We start from the raw sequence: 21130 nt of genomic DNA on the forward strand, positions 1-21130 counted from the left end.
GCAGTCATCCATCATGCTGGACAGTGTCAACAGTCATCCATCATGCTGGACAGTGTCAGCAGTCATCCATCATGCTGGACAGTGTCAGCAGTTATCCATCATGCTGGACAGTGTCAGCAGTCATCCATCATGCTGGACAGTGTCAGCAGTCATCCATCATGCTGGACAGTGTCAGCAGTCATCCATGATGCTGGACAGTGTCAACAGTCATCCATCATGCTGGACAGTGTCAGCAGTCATCCATCATGCTGGACAGTGTCAGCAGTCATCCATCATGCTGGACAGTGTCAACAGTCATCCATCATGCTGGACAGTGTCAGCAGTCATCCATCATGCTGGACAGTATCAGCAGTCATCCATGATGCTGGACAGTATCAGCAGTCATCCATGATGCTGGACAGTGTCAGCAGTCATCCATCATGCTGGACAGTATCAGCAGTCATCCATCATGCTGGACAGTATCAGCAGTCATCCATCATGCTGGACAGTATCAGCAGTCATCCATCATGCTGGACAGTATCAGCAGTCATCCATCATGCTGGACAGTGTCAGCAGTCATCCATCATGCTGGACAGTATCAGTATCAGTCAAAACTTTATTCATTAAATGTCTGTACACTTATAAATGACGAAGTTTATAATATTTCAAGTGCATGTTTAATTTATACAAATAAGATATAATTAAGAATGATCATTACAATTATTCATTTGCGTATAAATTAAATAAGTTACAATAACTCTTTGTTACAATTTTAACGACATTAAGAAACAATATAATAAATTTCTTAATTTAAAGAAAGAAAGCCGTACGATGCCAAGTTAACGAACACGTGCTCAATACATAAGGAAAATACAGAAATTTGTATAGCCTCTGTCTGTATTTTACAGTCAGAAGCCTAATGTTTGACTGACTTGGCCCCTGTTTGTGACAAGTTCAAGTTCAAGTATGTTTATTGAGACATGAAAAAAATACATCTCAAAGGGATTGAATAGCTTAGGCTATTTCTACCCCCCCCCCCCTCTGTTTGTGCCGGCTGCTGTTCATCATGAACATGTTGTATCAGTCATAACTCTTTCATATATGGCAGAAGTAATCAGTTCATTCACTAGTGTTACCATTATTGTTAATATTGTGGTTGTTCACTTTGTTGTTACCTCATATGTATCATCATACCCAACCGTATCATCATACTCAACAACCGTTTCATCATACAACATTGGATGTAGGCCAGATATCTTCTGAAGGCATCAGAAGGTTTAAGATTACTGTACGTTAAGATGCCACGGTTGTGTGTCCTCCTCCTGGGTGCTTCAAGCACGGACTTACTTCACTGTGTCCATATTATGATTAGTGATGTCCTGCAGCAGTTAGCTACACCACATTGCTATATTGACCAGCAGTGCATTGCAACACGTTCAGGAGCAGTGAATTGCGACGCGTTGAGGGGCAGTGCATTGCAACGCGTTGAGGAGCTGTTCATTGCAACGCGTTGAGGGGCAGTACATTGCAACGCGTTGAGGGGCAGTGCATTGCAACGCGTTGAGGGGCAGTGCATTGCAACGCGTTGAGGGGCAGTGCATTGCAACGCGTTGAGAGGCAGTGCATTGCAACGCGTTGAGGAGCTGTTCATTGCAACGCGTTGAGGAGCTGTTCATTGCAACGCGTTGAGGAGCTGTTCATTGCAACGCGTTGAGGAGCTGTTCATTGCAACGCGTTGAGGAGCTGTTCATTGCAACGCGTTGAGGAGCTGTTCATTGCAACGCGTTCAGGAGCAGTGCATTGCGACGCGTTGAGGGGCAGTGCATTGCAACGGGTTGAGGAGCTGTTCATTGCAACGCATTGAGGGGCAGTGCATTGCAACATATTGAGAAGTGCATTGCTACGCGTTAAGGAGCAGTCAGAACAAATCAAATAAACGTTAGTATTTATAAATGGTTGTGCATTTACAATTGAATTAGATTACACAAAATTACAGTACACTGTTTACCTTAAAGAAAGGCACATAGCAGTATAACACGCGATAATTTGAATTATTAATGGCTTAATCTAGATTATTATTTTGAGGCTTTTTGTTGGTGATTTATATAAATTATTGCTGTTGTTGCTGTAGTGAACAGGTGTACAGTTGTGGCTGGAGAGAACAGATGTACGGGTGTGACTGGAGAGAACAGGTGTACAGGTGTGGCTGGAGAGAATAGGTGTATGGGTGTGGCTGGAGTGAACAGGTGTACAGTTGTGGCTGGAGTGAACAGATGTACGGGTGTGACTGGAGAGAACAGGTGTACAGGTGTGGCTGGAGAGAATAGGTGTATGGGTGTGGCTGGAGTGAACAGGTGTACAGTTGTAACTGGAGTGATCAGGTGTACAGTTGTGGCTGGAGTGAACAGGTGTACAGGTGTGGCTGGAGTGAACAGGTGTACAGTTGTGGCTGGAGTGAACAGGTGTACAGTTGTGGCTGGAGTGAACAGGTGTACAGTTGTGGCTGGAGTGAACAGGTGTACAGTTGTGGCTGGAGTGAACAGGTGTACAGTTGTGGCTGGAGGAAACAGGTGTGCAGTTGTGGCTGGAGTGAACAGGTGTACAGTTGTAACTGGAGTGAACAGGTGTACAGGTGTGGCTGGAGTGAACAGATGTACAGTTGTGGCTGGAGTGAACAGATGTACAGTTGTGGCTAGAGTGAACAGGTGTGGCTGGAGTGAACAGATGTACAGTTGGGGCTGGAGTGAACAGGTGTACAGTTGTGGCTGGAGTGAACAGGTGTACAGGTGTGGCTGAAGTGAACAGGTGTACAGGTGTGGCTGGAGAGAACAGGTGTTACAGCCAAAGAAAATACCGATAGCTTAAAATTAGAATGAGAAGACTATTTTGGAGAATAACTAACATTTATGCTGCAAAGATTTAAGAAAGCGTTATATTCTGCAACATAACTAATTTAACAAACGATCCATTGAGGTTGAAAATATTCATTTTCTGGCATTTAAATAACATCAGAAATTGTGGAAATTAGGCTAGCGATTTTGTCTTCATCTGTATATGTTCTACTTTTGTTGAAATTATTTCGCACACTCTTACTCAAAGACTTTTTTGTGCATGCATGAGGCTACCTGCAGGCTGTAAGACCCGTTGACCTGCAGGTTGCAAGACCCGTTGACCTGAGGCTTGCAAGACCCGTTGACCTGAGGCTTGCAAGACCCGTTGACCTGAGGCTTGCAAGACCCGTTGACCTGAGGCTTGCAAGATACGTGTTTATAGCTCATTGCGCTTGTGTGGCGGAGGAGGAGGCGTTTGTACCACCCCCGGCAACAGAAGGTCGGTGATATTCGCGCACCAAAACAGCCACATTTGTGAAATATGTGCCGGCGTGGCGGCCTGGGTGGTGACCGGCCCTGTGTCAGCTGTGGGAGTGCTGCTGGCGTCGCTGACGGCGCCACAAGAGCCCCTTGCTCCTCACTCTCTCTATATCCGCTCCTCCCACGGTGCCTCCTTATGCACCTTCCCAGGTATAGCATCCGTTACTCATCCCCGCCGGTATATCATACTGGTTGAGATGCTCCCGTAACCCATCTCCTCTGGTACAACATACTGGTAGAGATGCTCCCGTAACTCATCCCTGCCGGTACAACATACTGGTATAGATGCTCCCGTAACTCATCTCCTCTGGTACAACATACTGGTAGAGATGCTCCCGTAACTCATCCCCGCCGGTATATCATACTGGTATAGATGCTCCCTTAACTCATCTCCTCTGGTACAACATACTGGTAGAGATGCTCCCGTAACTCATCCCCGCCGGTATATCATACTGGTATAGATGCTCCCTTAACTCATCTCCTCTGGTACAACATACTGGTAGAGATGCTCCCGTAACTCATCCCCGCCGGTACAACATACTGGTAGAGATGCTCCCGAAACTCATCTTCACCGGTACAACATACTAGTAGAGATGCTCCCGTAACTCATCTTCACCGGTACAACATACTGGTAGAGATGCTCCCGTAACTCATCTTCGCCGGTACAACATACTGGTAGAGATGCTCCCGTAACTCATCCTCACCGGTATATCATACTGGTAGAGATGCTCCTGTAACTCATCACCGGTAATGGAGATGCTCCCGTAACTCATCTTCGCCGGTACAACATACTGGTAGAGATGCTCCCGTAACTCATCCTCACCGGTATATCATACTGGTAGAGATGCTCCTGTAACTCATCACCGGTAATGGAGATGCTCCCGTTACTCATCTCCTCCGGTACAACATCATACTCTCCACCCAACCCAAGATCATCGAAAATTACACAGGCGAAGTCAAGTAACAGATAATGATAAAGAGATATGCGTACTTTTAAGAAGTTTATCTCTGTTTACCAAAGAAAACCAGGATATTCAGACGTTAACTAAACAAATCTCTGCAGATGTGGAAAAGTACTTGTTGACAAGTCTATAGTGGTTACCAGGCTGGCAGTTATTAACACCTGGTGTCTATATTTTTGCGTGTTTTGTGCTGGCAGGATCCAGCCGTTAGCTCTTGGACCTCGGCTTTCCAAACGTCGGGTGTCTAATGTGCTAACTCCTAATCTATTTCAATCCAGTCCATTCTCCTGTTTAGGTAATACTTATAGTAACGTTGAGGACTATCGTAATACAGTGACGTAAAAGGCAATTAGAAAGTAGAATATTGGTACTATTAAATTTTGACAAACTAAAAATTTTTGTATTGAAGTTGCAAAGAAAATCCTAACCTAACCTAAGGTAAACATCCCAGGCCTAATACACGCACTCTGAGGCCTAATAAAGTACATATATGTGCTATATTAGGCCTAGTAATATTTAAGTTTGTCTTTTAGCTTTATTCTTTTAGTTAGTTTAGTTCATTTATTATGCACCCCATACCCATCTTGTGGGTGGTAGTGGAAAGGGTTACAGAGGCACATAATGGGCTCAGGGACTGAACCCCACAATTCATTTAGCTAAGCAAGTTACAATCTTCATGAGCCAGTTACAAAATTCAGTATAAGTCGTCACATCAACAATGGGTTCGAGATCGACCACAAGTACAGTTTCTAAATTAAGCAACTAACATATGTGGAGAGCTAGTGTCAAAATTGATATGTTTGTCCTGCACACCGCCCCCCATCCAGTGGGCAGCGGTGGATAGGTTACAATCACTCTTAGTTACTACCTACAGTTAGCAAACTGGGGACATTTGGCTATAATTTCTGGTAGCAGATCATTTTGAATGAAATAAGAGCAGTCTCCGTGGTGTAGTGGTAAGACACTCGCCTGGCGTTCCGCGAGCGCTATGTCATGGGTTCGTATCCTGGCCGGGGAGGATTTACTGGGCGCAATTCCTTAACTGTAGCCTCTGTTTAACGCAACAGTAAAATGTGTACTTGGATGAAAAAACGATTCTTCGCGGCGGGGATCGTATTCCAGGGACCTTAGGATTAAGGACTTGCCCGAAACGCTACGCGTACTAGTGGCTGTACAAGAATGTAACAACTCTTGTATATATCTAAAAAAAAAAAAAAAAAAAAAAAAAAAAATATTTACACATCGTTGGAACATTGGTTATAGAATTATCTCTGAATTCACGTATCTTTTCGCACTCCATCACATAGTGACGGAGGGTGTGCGAATAATTTTCTTGACACAGTTTACATTTGGTCAGGTCTACATCAGTAGATAATGAGAATTCCCAGAGATACTTGTAACCGAGTCTAAGCCGATCAGTAGTAACATCTAGAAGTCTGCTGATTTTATTGGATGATCCAAAGATGTGTGGCTCCTCTTGCATGATAGTATGATGATAGATGGAATTACTGGTGTCGATTTCACTTTGCCTGAGATCTATTGATTCTGTTGAAATTCTTGGTGTACTGCTGCTCTCAGATTGCTCATTGACAATCCAAGATTACACTCAACGGCTCCTTTAAAAGGCGGATTCTTTGGCTAACTTATCAGCTCTATCATGCATTCGGAGGCCAACATGAGATGGAGACCACATGAAATGGACTGTTACCATCCCTAATAATTTTGTTGTATTTGTGTCTAGCTTCGGACACGAGCATGTTACAGTTATGTCCTAAAGAGTTGAGAGCAATTAAGGATGATAAGGAGTCACTTACAATTAATGTATCAAGTTTGGAGACTTGTACACATTTCAGTGCAAGGATCAAGGCAAATAGTTCGGTCTGAAGGGTAGAGGCCAAGTTGTTTATACGGACTCCCCACTCAAAGTACAAGCCATCGCCCATTGTCAGGACAACTGCACTTCCAGCAGCACCCGTGGTGCGGTGTAGGGAACCATCAGTGTATATGATTTGAGAGAGAGAATGTTCTGTGGACAGAGCATCAATATGGCTTAAGGCGTTGAGCTTTGCCTCAAGACGAAGCTTGGGCTGATCTCTAATTTGCTTCTTGGGTGGAAAGGGAGGGATTAAAACTGGAAAGGGTGTAACCTCCCACGGTGTAGGAAAGTGCCGTGAAATATTCTTTTTTATTCATTTATTCTTTCAGTATTCCTGCTGAATCACTCAGGGTTTCAGGTAGGATATCTCTGACGAGGTCGTGCAATGTATGGGAGGAGGAAAGGAAGACTGGTAGAGCAATCTGGGAGGCTGTGCGGACACCAAGGCCGCCGAGTCTTACAGGGAGGGTATATATATATATATATATATATATATATTAGTATATTTTGGTAGCAGTCTTTCCTGTAGACATATATTATTAAATATGACCGAAAAAGTAAGATTAATAATTCTAACACGAATTTTCTCAATCTTTCGTACATTATGCTTCACTGTTGGAGGTAAATCAAAAATCACTTCTCCAAAATTCATTTTTATTTCTAGTCTGACGCGACACGGGCGCGTTTCGTAAAACTTATTACATTTTCAAAGACTTCACAAATACACAACTGATTAGAACTTGCGTTTCCCTGATTTTATATCTACATTTGAGTGAGGTGGGAAGGGTGATGTGGCATTACATTTGAGTGAGGTGGGAAGGATGATGTGGCATTAACACAAGACAGAACACTAGAGGATATTAATAGGGTATTAAAAGTATCAACACAAGACAGAACAGAAACAATGGGTATTGAATAGAAGTGTTTGTAGAAAGCCTATTGGTCCATATTTCTTGATGCTTCTATATTGGAGCGGAGTCTTGAGGTGGGTAGAATATAGTTGTGCAATAATTGGCTGTTGATTGCTGGTGTTGACTTCTTGATGTGTAGTGCCTCGCAAACGTCAAGCCGCCTGCTATCGCTGTATCTATCGATGATTTCTGTGTTGTTTACTAGGATTTCTCTGGCGATGGTTTGGTTATGGGAAGAGATTATATGTTCCTTAATGGAGCCCTGTTGTTTATGCATCGTTAAACGCCTAGAAAGAGATGTTGTTGTCTTGCCTATATACTGGGTTTTTTGGAGCTTACAGTCCCCAAGTGGGCATTTGAAGGCATAGACGACGTTAGTCTCTTTTAAAGCGTTCTGTTTCGTGTCTGGAGAGTTTCTCATGAGTAGGCTGGCCGTTTTTCTGGTTTTATAGTAAATCGTCAGTTGTATCCTCTGATTTTTGTCTGTAGGGATAACGTTTCTATTAACAATATCTTTCAGGACCCTTTCCTCTGTTTTATGAGCTGTGGAAAAGAAGTTCCTGTAAAATAGTCTAATAGGGGGTATTGGTGTTGTGTTAGTTGTCTCTTCGGAGGTTGCATGGCTTTTCACTTTCCTTCTTATGATGTCTTCGATGAAACCATTGGAGAAGCCGTTATTGACTAGAACCTGCCTTACCCTACAGAGTTCTTCGTCGACTTGCTTCCATTCTGAGCTGTGGCTGAGAGCACGGTCGACGTATGCGTTAACAACACTCCTCTTGTACCTGTCAGGGCAGTCGCTGTTGGCATTTAGGCACATTCCTATGTTTGTTTCCTTTGTGTAGACTGCAGTGTGGAAACCTCCGCCCTTTTCCATGACTGTTACATCTAGAAAAGGCAGCTTCCCATCCTTTTCCGTCTCGTAAGTGAAACGCAGCACGGAACTCTGCTCAAATGCCTCCTTCAGCTCCTGCAGATGTCTGACATCAGGTACCTGTGTAAAAATGTCGTCAACATACCTGCAGTATATGGCCGGTTTCAAGTTCATGTCGACTAAGACTTTTTGCTCGATGGTACCCATGTAGAAGTTTGCAAACAGGACACCTAGGGGAGAACCCATGGCGACCCCATCTACTTGCTTATACATGTGCCCATCCGGGCTCAAGAAGGGTGCCTCTTTAGTACAAGCTTGGAGTAGTTTCCTCAGAATACTTTCTGGCATGTCAAGAGGAGTACAGGCTGGATCACGATACACTCTGTCGGCTATCATTCCGATTGTCTCGTCCACAGGTACGTTGGTATCTAATAATATATATTTATTGTATATATACAATATATATTATATATTGTATATATAATATAAATCAGTATATATACTGATTTAATAATATATATATATATATATATATATATATATATATATATATATATATATATATATATATATATATATAACTGAAAACTCACACCCCAGAAGTGACTCGAACCCATACTCCCACAACTGGTATGTACAGGGACGCCTTAATCCGCTTGACCATCACGACCGGACAAAAGGAAGTGATAGCCGAGATAGTGATGGTCAAGCGGATTAAGGCGTCCCTGTACATACCAGTTGTGGGAGTATGGGTTCGAGTCACTTCTGGGGTGTGAGTTTTCAGTTGTATATAGTCCTGGGGACCATTCAGGCTTGTTTGCATATATATATATATATATATATATATATATATATATATATATATATATATATATATATATATATATATATATATATATATATATATATGTCGTACCTAGTAGCCAGAACTCACTTCTCAGCCTACTATTCATGGCCCGATTTGCCTAATAAGCCAAGTTTTCCTGAATTAATATATTTACTATAATTTTTTTCTTATGAAATGATAAAGCAACCCTTTTCTCTATGTATGAGGTCAATTTTTTTTTATTGGAGTTAAAATTAACGTAGATATATGACCGAACCTAACCAACCCTACCTAACCTAACCTAACCTATATTTATAGGTAAGGTTAGGTTAGGTAGCCAAAAAAAGCTAGGTTAGGTTAGGTTAGGTAGGTTAGGTAGACGAAAAAACATTAATTCATGAAAACTTGGCTTATTAAGCAAATCGGGCCTTGAATAGTAGGCTGAGAAGTGCGTTCTGGCTATTAGGTACGACATATATATATATATATATATATATATATATATATATATATATATATATATATATATATATATATATATATATGTCGTACCTAATAGCCAGAACGCACTTCTCAGCCTACTATTCAAGGCCCGATTTGCCTAATAAGCCAAGTTTTCATGAATTAATGTTTTTTCGTCTACCTAACCTACCTAACCTAACCTAACCTAGCTTTTTTGGCTACCTAACCTAACCTTACCTATAAATATAGGTTAGGTTAGGTTAGGTAGGGTTGGTTAGGTTCGGTCATATATCTACGTTAATTTTAACTCCAATAAAAAAAAATTGACCTCATACATAGAGAAAAGGGTTGCTTTATCATTTCATAAGAAAAAAACTATAGTAAATATATTAATTCAGGAAAACTTGGCTTATTAGGCAAATCGGGCCTTGAATAGTAGGCTGAGAAGAGAGTTCTGGCTACTAGGTACGACATATATATATATATATATATATATATATATATATATATATATATATATATATATGTCGTACCTAGTAGCCAGAACGCACTTCTCAGCCTACTATGCAAGGCCCGATTTGTCTAATAAGCCAAGTTTTCATGAATTAATTGTTTTTCGACTACCTAACCTACCTAACCTAACCTAACCTAACTTTTTCGGCTACCTAACCAAACCTAACCTATAAAGATAGGTTAGGTTAGGTTAGGTAGGGTTGGTTAGGTTCGGTCATATATCTACGTTAATTTTAACTCCAATAAAAAAAATTGGCCTCATTCATAAAGAAATGGGTAGCTTTATCATTTCATAAGAAAAAAAAATTGAAAAAATATATTATTTCAGGAAAACTTGGCTTATAAGGCAAATCGGGCCTTGAATAGTAGGCCAAAAAGTGAGTTCTGGCTACTAGGTACGACATATATATATATATATATATATATATATATATATATATATATATATATATATATATATATATATATATATATATATGTTGTACCTAGTAGCCAGAACGTCGTACTCGGCCTACTATGCAAGCCCCGATTTGCCTAATAAGCCAAGTTTTCCTAAATTTATATATTTTTCAATATTTTTTCTTATGGAATGATAAAAATATCTATTTCATTATGTATGAGTTAATTTTTTTTAATTTTAAGTTAAAACTCCGTGCAGTCTCCGTGGTGTAGTGGTAAGACACTCGCCTGGCGTTCCGCGAGCGCTATGTCATGGGTTCGTATCCTGGCCGGGGAGGATTTACTGGGCACAATTCCTTAACTGTAGCCTCTGTTTAACGCAACAGTAAAATGTGTACTTGGATGAAAAAACGATTCTTCGCGGCAGGGGATCGTATTCCAGGGACCATAGGATTAAGGACTTGCCCGAAACGCTACGCGTACTAGTGGCTGTACAAGAATGTAACAACTCTTGTATATATCTCAAAAAAAAAAAAAAAAAAAAAAAAAAAAAACTAACGTAGATATGTGACCGAACCTAACCAACCCTACCTAACCTAACTTAACCTATGTTAACCTAACCTAAACTAACATAATTAGGTCAATAATTTATGTTCTTAATATAATATAATAATAATATATAAAATAAACCAATTGGAAACAATTTATTGAAAATAAAGAAAATCACTCGGCCTATTAAGCAAATCGGGCCTTGCATAGTAGGCCGAGAAGTGCGTTCTGGCTACTAGGTACGATATACATATATATATATATATATATATATATATATATATATATATATATATATATATATATATATATATATACATATATATATGAAAGAGAATGTTTGTCTGTATGAGGTTTGAGGCCAGACACTTGGGCCTAGCCTCACCCAGGGTAAATAGTGTGGGGTGCGGGGCAGGCATAGGCTGGCCGGGGTTGGTCTTATTGGTCTTATTACAGGGGGGGGGGGGCCGAATATTGCTCCCTCCCCTGCCTATGTAATCTGTGGCAGGTGCCGGCCAAGTCTCTGAGTTCCATACATTTTTTTGACGGAGGGAGAGATAGTTAGGATAGAGAGGGGAAGACAAGGAAAGAGAAGGCGGGAAAGCTTGAAGAGAGAGAAGGGGAATGTTTGAAAGGAGGGAAGGGGACAAGTGGAGAAAGGGAGGAGATGAGAGAGGGTGGAAGAAGGGAAGATTGAGAGAAAGGGTGCAGAGATAAGGGGAGAGGGAAAGGAAAGGAGAGTGGTGAGAGAATGGATCCTGAGGGAGAAAGTTGGAAACGGTTATCTTGGAGAGAAAGATGGAAAGGGGAGGAGAGGTGTGGGAGATGGGATGAGGGGAGAGAGAGACCCACACAGAAACGGGAACACCCCTTTCCCCCCCCCCCCTCCATCTCCCGGTATGCCTTTAGCAGAACTATTGATACCATGCTTCAAAACAGAATAATAAGAACTGGATGGCATATATTAAATTGGATTCGAGCATGATTATTTCAACGGAAACAAAGAAATAGGGCTAATGAAGGTAAACCCCGAGCGGGAAGCCGCAACAAATGGAGTGCCCAAGGGGTCCTGAGGTCCTCCTTTTTATATACAAACGACTTAGAGACAGGACTAAACCACAACATATGAAGACGACACTAAGGTAGGAAAAGGAATTAGCCCAGAAGACGCAAAATTGCTGTTGGTTTTTGAATGCCCGAAACGCTGCGCGTACTAGTGGCTTTACAAGATTGTAAATACTATGCTATGTATTCTCACATACCCAATGTACCTCACGCTATGTATTCTCACATACCCAATGTACCTTGTTGTATATAAATAAATAAATAAAATAAATAAAATAAAATGGCGCCGGCGGGTGCATCATCGAGGCTGAGGGTATAAAGGCGTGGAAGCGGCCGCGCGAAGAGCAGTGCTGGTGCTGGAGCCGCGCAGCTATGACGTCCCTCGCCGCCCAGCTCCTCACCCTCATCCTAGTGGCGGGTGTCCGTGCAGGTAAGCCTTCATATCCAGCTTATAATGATTTGTCTCGTTTTGATAACCACATTACATCTATAATGATAGTACATAAAGCAGACTGTTGAACCTACATGTAACAATTATCAATAGTGGGCATCAAGCCATGAAAAAGTTCAAAAACTAATCCAAATTTTTCACTTTAAAATTGCATAAGAAACTAAGAAAAAACAACTTATAGTAAAGCATTCTAGGCCTATTGACTTTATCGTAATACAGATAACACATGTTATATCTACAGTATGTGCTCTATATATGTACTATTTTAATCTTGGGGGTTCTTAGTGTTTATTTTCGCTTTCACTGGCAATTTTTACATTTAAATCATTCAAAATATCGAGTGTTTTCTATGTGCTAGACTAGCACATGTGCTCTAGATATAACATGTGCTAAACTCTAGCACATGTACTCTAGATATAACATGTGCTAAACTCTAGCACATGTACTCTAGATATAACATGTGCTAAACTCTAGCACATGTACTCTAGATATAACATGTGCTAGACTTTAGCATATGTACTCTAGATATAACATGTGCTAAACTCTAGCACATGTACTCTAGATATAACATGTGCTAGACTCTAGCACATGTACTCTAGATATAACATGTGCTAAACTCTAGCACATGTACTCTAGATATAACATGTGCTAAACTCTAGCACATGTACTCTAGATATAACATGTGCTAAACTCTAGCACATGTACTCTAGATATAACATGTGCTAGACTTTAGCATATGTACTCTAGATATAACACTTGCTAGACTCTAGCACGTGTATTCTAGATATAACATGTGCTAGACTCAAGCACGTGTATTCTAGATATAACATGTGCTAGACTCTAGCACGTGTACTCTAGATATAACATGTGCTAGACTAGCAAATGTACTCTAGATATAACATGTGCTAGACTCTAGCACGTGTACTCTAGATATAACATGTGCTAGACTCTAGCACGTGTACTCTAGATATAACATGTGCTAAACTCTAGCACGTGTACTCTAGATATAACATGTACTCTAGCAGTTAGAGAACATGTTTTGTACACATACCTATCAGCCACACACAGTGTTACTCTGCCACCACACACAGTGTTACTCTGCCACCACACACAGTGTTACTCTGCTACCACACACAGTGTTACTCTGCCACCACACAGTGTTACTCTGCCACCACACAGTGTTACTCTGCCACCACACAGTGTTACTCTGCCACCACACAGTGTTACTCTGCCACCACACACAGTGTTACTCTGCTACCACACACAGTGTTACTTTGCCACCACACAGTGTTACTCTGCCACCACACACAGTGTTACTCTGCCACCACACACAGTGTTACTCTGCCACCACACACAGTGTTACTCTCCCATCACACACAGTGTTACTCTGCCACCACACAGTGTTACTCTGCCACCACACACAGTGTTACTCTGCTACCACACACAGTGTTACTCTGCCACCACACAGTGTTACTCTGCCACCACCACACAGTGTTACTCTGCCACCACCACACAGTGTTACTCTCCCATCACACACAGTGTTACTCTGCCACCACACAGTGTTACTCTGCTACCACACACAGTGTTACTCTGCCCCCACACACAGTGTTACTCTACTACCACACACAGTGTTACTCTGCCACCACACACAGTGTTACTCTGCTACCACACACAGTGTTACTCTGCCAACACACAGTGCTACTCTGCCACCACCACACAGTGTTACTCTGCCACCACCACACAGTGTTACTCTCCCATCACACACAGTGTTACTCTGCCACCACACACAGTGTTACTCTGCTACCACACACAGTGTTACTCTGCCACCACACAGTGCTACTCTGCCACCACCACACAGTGTTACTCTGCCACCACCACACAGTGTTACTCTCCCATCACACACAGTGTTACTCTGCCACCACACACAGTGTTACTCTGCTACCACACACAGTGTTACTCTGCCACCACACAGTGCTACTCTGCCACCACCACAGTGTTACTCTGCCACCACCACACAGTGTTACTCTGCCACCACACAGTGTTACTCTGCCACCACACACAGTGTTACTCTCCCATCACACACAGTGTTACTCTGCCACCACACACAGTGTTACTCTGCTACCACACACAGTGTTACTCTGCCACCACACACACTGTTACTCTGCCACCACACACAGTGTTACTCTGCCCCCACACACAGTGTTACTCTGCTACCACACACAGAGTGTTACTCTGCCACCACACAGTGTTACTCTGCCACCACCACACAGTGTTACTCTGCCACCACACACAGTGTTACTCTGCCACCACACACAGTGTTACTCTACCACCACACAGTGTTACTCTCCCATCACACACAGTGTTACTCTGCCACCATACACAGTGTTACTCTGCCACAACACAGTGTTACTCTGCCACCACACTGTGTTACTCTGCCACCACACAGTGTTACTCTGCCACCACACACAGTGTTACTCTGCCACCGTACACGGTGTTACTCTGCCACCACACAGTGTTACTCTACCACCACACAGTGTTACTCTGCCACCACACAGTGTTACTCTGCCACCACCACACAGTGTTACTCTGCCACCACCACACAGTGTTACTCTGCCACCACCACACAGTGTTACTCTGCCACCACCACGCAGTGTTACTCTGCCACCACACAGTGTTACTCTGCCACCACAGTGTTACTCTGCCACCACACACAGTGTTACTCTGCCACCACACAGTGTTACTCTGCCACCACACAGTGTTACTCTGCCACCACACAGTGTTACTCTGCCACCACACACAGTGTTACTCTGCCACCACACTGTGTTACTCTGCCACCACACAGTGTTACGCTGCCACCACACAGTGTTACTCTGCCACCACACACAGTGTTACTCTGCCACCACACATAGTGTTACTCTGCCACCACACACAGTGTTACTCTGCCACCACACTGTGTTACTCTGCCACCACACAGTGTTACTCTGCCACCACACACAGTGTTACTCTGCCACCACACACAGTGTTACTCTGCCACCACACATAGTGTTACTCTGCCACCACACACAGTGTTACTCTGCCACCACAGTGTTACTCTGCCACCACACACAGTGTTACTCTGCCACTACACACAGTGTTACTCTGCCACCACACACAGTGTTACTCTACCACCACACAGTGTTACTCTGCCACCACACACAGTGTTACTCTGCCACCACACACAGTGTTACTCTGCCACCACACACAGTGTTACTCTGCCACCACACAGTGTTACTCTGCCACCACACAGTGTTACTCTGCCACCACACACAGTGTTACTCTGCCACCACACAGTGTTACTCTGCCACCACTCAGTGTTACTCTTCACTAAGCTATTAGGAGAATATCATAGACAAATCTGTTTACTTGTAAGTAAGACAATTACTTGTGGTTTCGATTTCTTACAATCATAATTTTTTTTCCTGCTGGTCGGAACAAAAATGTCTTTCCGTACCATTGAGGATTTTAGATGCTATATCCGTATCATATCTTAACAAGTACACCAATTAGAAATTACTATAAGTGCAAATATCATGTAACCTAATTGAGGCTAGATTTTGTCAACGTATATAAATAAATAAATAATAGAAATTTTGTGTACTTTTCATATTAACAGTACACACATTTTGGGCAGATTTACCATAAATATTTGTAAAGTTTAAGGGAAAATTGTTGCATTCTTTTTATACTACTTGCAGAAGAAAATGTATATATGCTGGTTAGCATTGTAAATGTGCGGCCACGTCTGTGGTAGAAAATAATAATAAAAAAAAAAACTGCCACTCTCAGGAGTTTAAGTGCCTGTGACGTCAGAGGCACAGCGGCCTTTCATTAGTGGAAGCCTAATTCAACACGGCTGACAATAATTCAATAATTCGAATTCAACGGCTGACAATAATTTAATCACTAGTTTTACATAAACATATATGTGAATCTTATTAAATAATGAACTCGTTTTGTTGGGAACAGGTAGCCTGTGTGTGTGTGAATACTGTAGGTGTGATCGTGGACCTCTCAAAGCCTAGTTACTGACATTTTCCCAGGATGCAGCCTCGACATAGCTGCCTCACTCCTAGTTACGTATATACTGCTAGGTGAGCCGGTCATTAAGTGAAAGGAAGAGTGCCTAGCGATTTCTGTCCTGCCCGGGAATCGAACCCGGGGTCCCTAATTGTGAGTGGAGAAGGAAGCTAAGCCACAGGTTTACAGACAGACGTGTGGTGGTGGGAGTAGGTCACTGTACGAGACATCTATAAGGGTTCTAACTTGTTAAATACTGAGGAGGTCTGTTTAGATTGTAAATTCAATAATCTAATTAAAATTAGCCCATCTGTAACTACAGTTAGCTATTCTGCAGTTAATTTAACCAATAACAATAGAACTATTTTATTATAGCTGTATAGACAGCTATAACAGCTCTGTACAGCTATAAAAATTTTATTATAGCTTTATAGGAAGCTATATTATAACTAACTTGGGTAATGTGTCAACATTACCCAAGTTAGTTAGTTTCTTTTTCACAACCTTGCCAGCAAGGTTGTGAAAAGAAAAAAAAATGTAGTAATCAAATTTTGTTTGGGGGGGGGGAGTGAAATATAACTATATTTTAGTTATCTAAAAATCTAGATAAAATTTATCTAGTGCAAGTATACAATATATAGGGTTAACTGAAGTAAAAGTGTGATCAGTTTTTGATTGAAATATTGTAGTTCACCCCCATGGTATCCCAAGGTTAGGGCCACCCGTCCTCGACTCAAGTCCATTCCATCCAGCGGTCAACCCCACAGACGCATTCATAAATTTTAACATGCTGTTCATTCAAAACGGGAATTCTCTCAAATATAAATGAATATTATAATATATTAGCACATTGTACATATATATATAGGCATAGGTTAGTTTAGGTGTTTAGGTTCTGTTGGCGATTATTTGTATTTGTAGTGCGTGGGTGAAGCATTTATAGCGTTGTTGTTCGAACAAAATTCGTCAGTGAAGCACTTGTTCCGGAAGTGTTCGGACGAAATGAGTTGTGAGTCGTGTGTAAACCGTTTTTCATTCACAAACAGCTGGGGTTTGGCGGGTGGATGGAATCAATTTTGGGTCTTTGTTTGGAGGACGGGCTGGGTCAAGGAGAAGGAACCTTCCCCAGGTGATTTGGCACACTACTGACTTTCACCAAGATGGCCGCCCACAACACTTGCCTAACTGATGACCAGACCACACACTAGAAGGTGAAGGGACGACCACGTTTCGGTCCGTCCTGGACCATTCTCCTACTTTAGCCACGTTATTGTGACTCATCGCCTGCATAGTGTTCACCTATTTTCTCTTGATTTCTGGCTCTTGAGGAAAGGATAAACATTAGCAATTCAAATGTTGAATTGAAACTAGATTTGTACATATTAGAAAGTCTAAGTATTGTTTCAAAAGGCAAGGGAAAATAAGTCATGTGCCCGTTTAACATAAGTAAGGAGAGTCACAAGCACTAAAGTAGACCTCATTGCTTCTCAATCACATTGTTTGTATGGCACTCCACTATAGAAATTGAGGCTTTCGATTACTGGACGTTTTATTATATAATTTATCTTGAAATTAAGAAAATCTTTAATTCAATATCTGAAGAAAATTGTGCTGAGATTAATGTCAGTCTGTTTATATATGTATCCTCTTCTAATTAAATTTTAGGCATCAGGATTTTATAACGTAATTATTTTATTATAATTTTTAGCTAGTCATAGTTTATTGAAGAAAATGGTCTTCTTTAGCACCTGGTGGAGGAGACACGTCAGTATGCTCAAGGGAGTGTCCCGTCGCCGGCGCCCCCAAGTTCTTCTACCAACCAGGAAAGACCTACGCTTACGAGTACTCCGGAAACTCCAAGGTTAAGCTCGAGGGTGTGGAAGGTGGACACACAGAGACGAGTTGGTCAGCACAAGTTGAGGTGTCATGGATCACTCCCTGTGACATGGTCATCTCTGTGAAAGATTACAAGACGGATGGTGACAACGGTGAGTATACACTTTATAACTATACTTCACATTTTGTGATTATTCAGCACAGTACATGATGCTTATTGTCTTTAGATATATTAGTCAATAGTGTACTATTGTAATCTTACCCTCCCAGGCCAGTCCTGGTCTAGTGTTGCCAGCAGATGTACTCCTGGTGTCCTCCCTGGCCAGTCCTGGTCTGGTGTTGCCAGCAGATGTACTCCTGGTGTCCACCCTGGCCAGTCCTGGTCTGGTGTTGCCAGCAGATGTACTCCTGGTGTCCACCCTGGCCAGTCCTGGTCTAGTGTTGCCAGTAGATGTACTCCTGGTGTCCTCCCTGGCCAGTCCTGGTCTGGTGTTGCCAGCAGATGTACTCCTGGTGTCCACCCTGGCCAGTCCTGGTCTGGTGTTGCCAGCAGATGTACTCCTGGTGTCCACCCTGGCCAGTCCTGGTCTAGTGTTGCCAGCAGATGTACTCCTGGTGTCCTCCCTGGCCAGTCCTGGTCTAGTGTTGCCAGCAGATGTACTCCTGGTGTCCACCCTGGCCAGTCCTGGTCTGGTGTTGCCAGCAGATGTACTCCTGGTGTCCTCCCTGGCCAGTCCTGGTCTGGTGTTGCCAGCAGATGTACTCCTGGTGTCCTCCCTGGCCAGTCCTGGTCTAGTGTTGCCAGTAGATGTACTCCTGGTGTCCTCCCTGGCCAGTCCTGGTCTAGTGTTGCCAGTAGATGTACTCCTGGTGTCCTCCCTGGCCAGTCCTGGTCTAGTGTTCCCAGTAGATGTACTCCTGGTGTCCTCCCTGGCCAGTCCTGGTCTGGTGTTGCCAGCAGATGTACTCCTGGTGTCCACCCTGGCCAGTCCTGGTCTAGTGTTGCCAGCAGATGTACTCCTGGTGTCCACCCTGGCCAGTCCTGGTCTAGTGTTGCCAGTAGATGTACTCCTGGTGTCCTCCCTGGCCAGTCCTGGTCTGGTGTTGCCAGCAGATGTACTCCTGGTGTCCACCCTGGCCAGTCCTGGTCTAGTGTTGCCAGTAGATGTACTCCTGGTGTCCTCCCTGGCCAGTCCTGGTCTAGTGTTGCCAGTAGATGTACTCCTGGTGTCCTCCCTGGCCAGTCCTGGTCTGGTGTTGCCAGCAGATGTACTCCTGGTGTCCACCCTGGCCAGTCCTGGTCTAGTGTTGCCAGTAGATGTACTCCTGGTGTCCACCCTGGCCAGTCCTGGTCTAGTGTTGCCAGCAGATGTACTCCTGGTGTCCACCCTGGCCAGTCCTGGTCTGGTGTTGCCAGCAGATGTACTCCTGGTGTCCTCCCTGGCCAGTCCTGGTCTGGTGTTGCCAGCAGATGTACTCCTGGTGTCCTCCCTGGCCAGTCCTGGTCTGGTGTTGCCAGCAGATGTACTCCTGGTGTCCACCCTGGCCAGTCCTGGTCTGGTGTTGCCAGCAGATGTACTCCTGGTGTCCTCCCTGGCCAGTCCTGGTCTAGTGTTGCCAGCAGATGTACTCCTGGTGTCCTCCCTGGCCAGTCCTGGTCTAGTGTTGCCAGCAGATGTACTCCTGGTGTCCACCCTGGCCAGTCCTGGTCTGGTGTTGCCAGCAGATGTACTCCTGGTGTCCACCCTGGCCAGTCCTGGTCTGGTGTTGCCAGCAGATGTACTCCTGGTGTCCTCCAAGGTTCATCATAGTCTAATGTTGCCACTACCTCTGCCAGTGCCAGCAGCCGCCAGGTTCCTGGAGAGGTACCCGCTGGTGGTGGCGGTGGCCGACGGCCGGGTTCAACACGTGTGTAGTCATCATGATGACGACGCCTGGTCCATCAACATGAAGAAGGGCGTCGCCTCAATCTTCCAGAACTCTCTCCCATCCAATTCATCCTTCTACACTGGTCAAAATGTCATTGAGGTAATGTAATTAGTTTTTACTGTAATAATTGAATAAGCATGACAGTGCTTATTGTGTACTTTTCATTGTTACTGATTAAAAATCCTTATTAAAATTGATCCTTATTAAAAGGATCTTGCAATGTCAGTGTGCCCAGGAAGCATATTTTTTAATATTTGAAATATTTGAAATATACTATTCTTCATTAACCTCTAAAGAGTTTTGATCTGTCATGAAGAGGGGACTCACGTATGACTTCCTGGAGGTAGTGGAGGCTGCCTGGGCCCTGCCCTCTTGCCCCTCTCTGGCTAGTGTCGTGCAATATTAAATAAACGTAGAGTTCCCGTTCAGGTCACTGGTCCCCTCTGCTGGGGGGGGGGCATCCTTGCAGGCTGATTGGGTGTCCAGGCTGGGGTAAGAGGGAGAAAGAGGCCTTTGCACTAGTGTAGGAGAATATACAACACAGTATGACTATTATGTTAAAAAGGTGGCCTGGTCGGGGACCAGGCTGCAGGAACGTTGAGCCCCGAAATCATCACAGGGTTACCACCGCTTGAGATGATGCACCCCTCCCTGCACTGGGCAGTGCTTAGCCACCCATGCTGCCCTGGTTGGTGGTATACCTGGAGCCCAAATTTTGTAAATAATGATGCATGACAGCTGAAATGACTTCTCAAACATAGGCTCGTAGAGAGGGCGGCCAGGCCCCTGAGTCAGACAATAATGTAAGATTAGGGCTCTGTAGGCTTCATCTTTGGCCATCCTAACTGAATCCCTCCGCTCGTCAGCCCACTTCCTTAGTAGGGTTGAGCTCCAAGCTACCTCATCACCTGGAGTGGCTCCATCAATCGTTGAGGCAACTGTGCCTTCTACCCTCTTTCCTTAATGGGAGATCACGAATATCACAGTACTCAAACATGCATGGTTCCTTCAATCACTGCTATAGTCTGTGATCTGCAACATGGCCCAGTTATTATTTTTATATTAGTCATG

The 21130-nt window shown here is 43.3% G+C and overlaps 1 protein-coding gene across 1 annotated transcript in view; it reads left to right on the forward strand.

The window, feature by feature from the left end:
* The first annotated feature begins 12088 nt into the window (after positions 1–12088).
* LOC123766432 (vitellogenin-like) overlaps positions 12089–21130 on the forward strand; it is a 34296-nt gene continuing 25254 nt past the window's right edge. The window contains exons 1-3 of the mRNA XM_069308200.1: positions 12089–12217; positions 18040–18282; positions 19968–20158. Of these exons, the coding sequence (XP_069164301.1) occupies positions 12160–12217; positions 18040–18282; positions 19968–20158 (492 nt within the window). The 5' untranslated portion in view covers positions 12089–12159. The remainder of the gene's footprint in view (positions 12218–18039; positions 18283–19967; positions 20159–21130) is intronic.

The sequence above is a fragment of the Procambarus clarkii genome, chromosome 62 (assembly GCF_040958095.1).
Source record: "Procambarus clarkii isolate CNS0578487 chromosome 62, FALCON_Pclarkii_2.0, whole genome shotgun sequence".
NCBI lineage: Eukaryota > Metazoa > Arthropoda > Malacostraca > Decapoda > Cambaridae > Procambarus > Procambarus clarkii.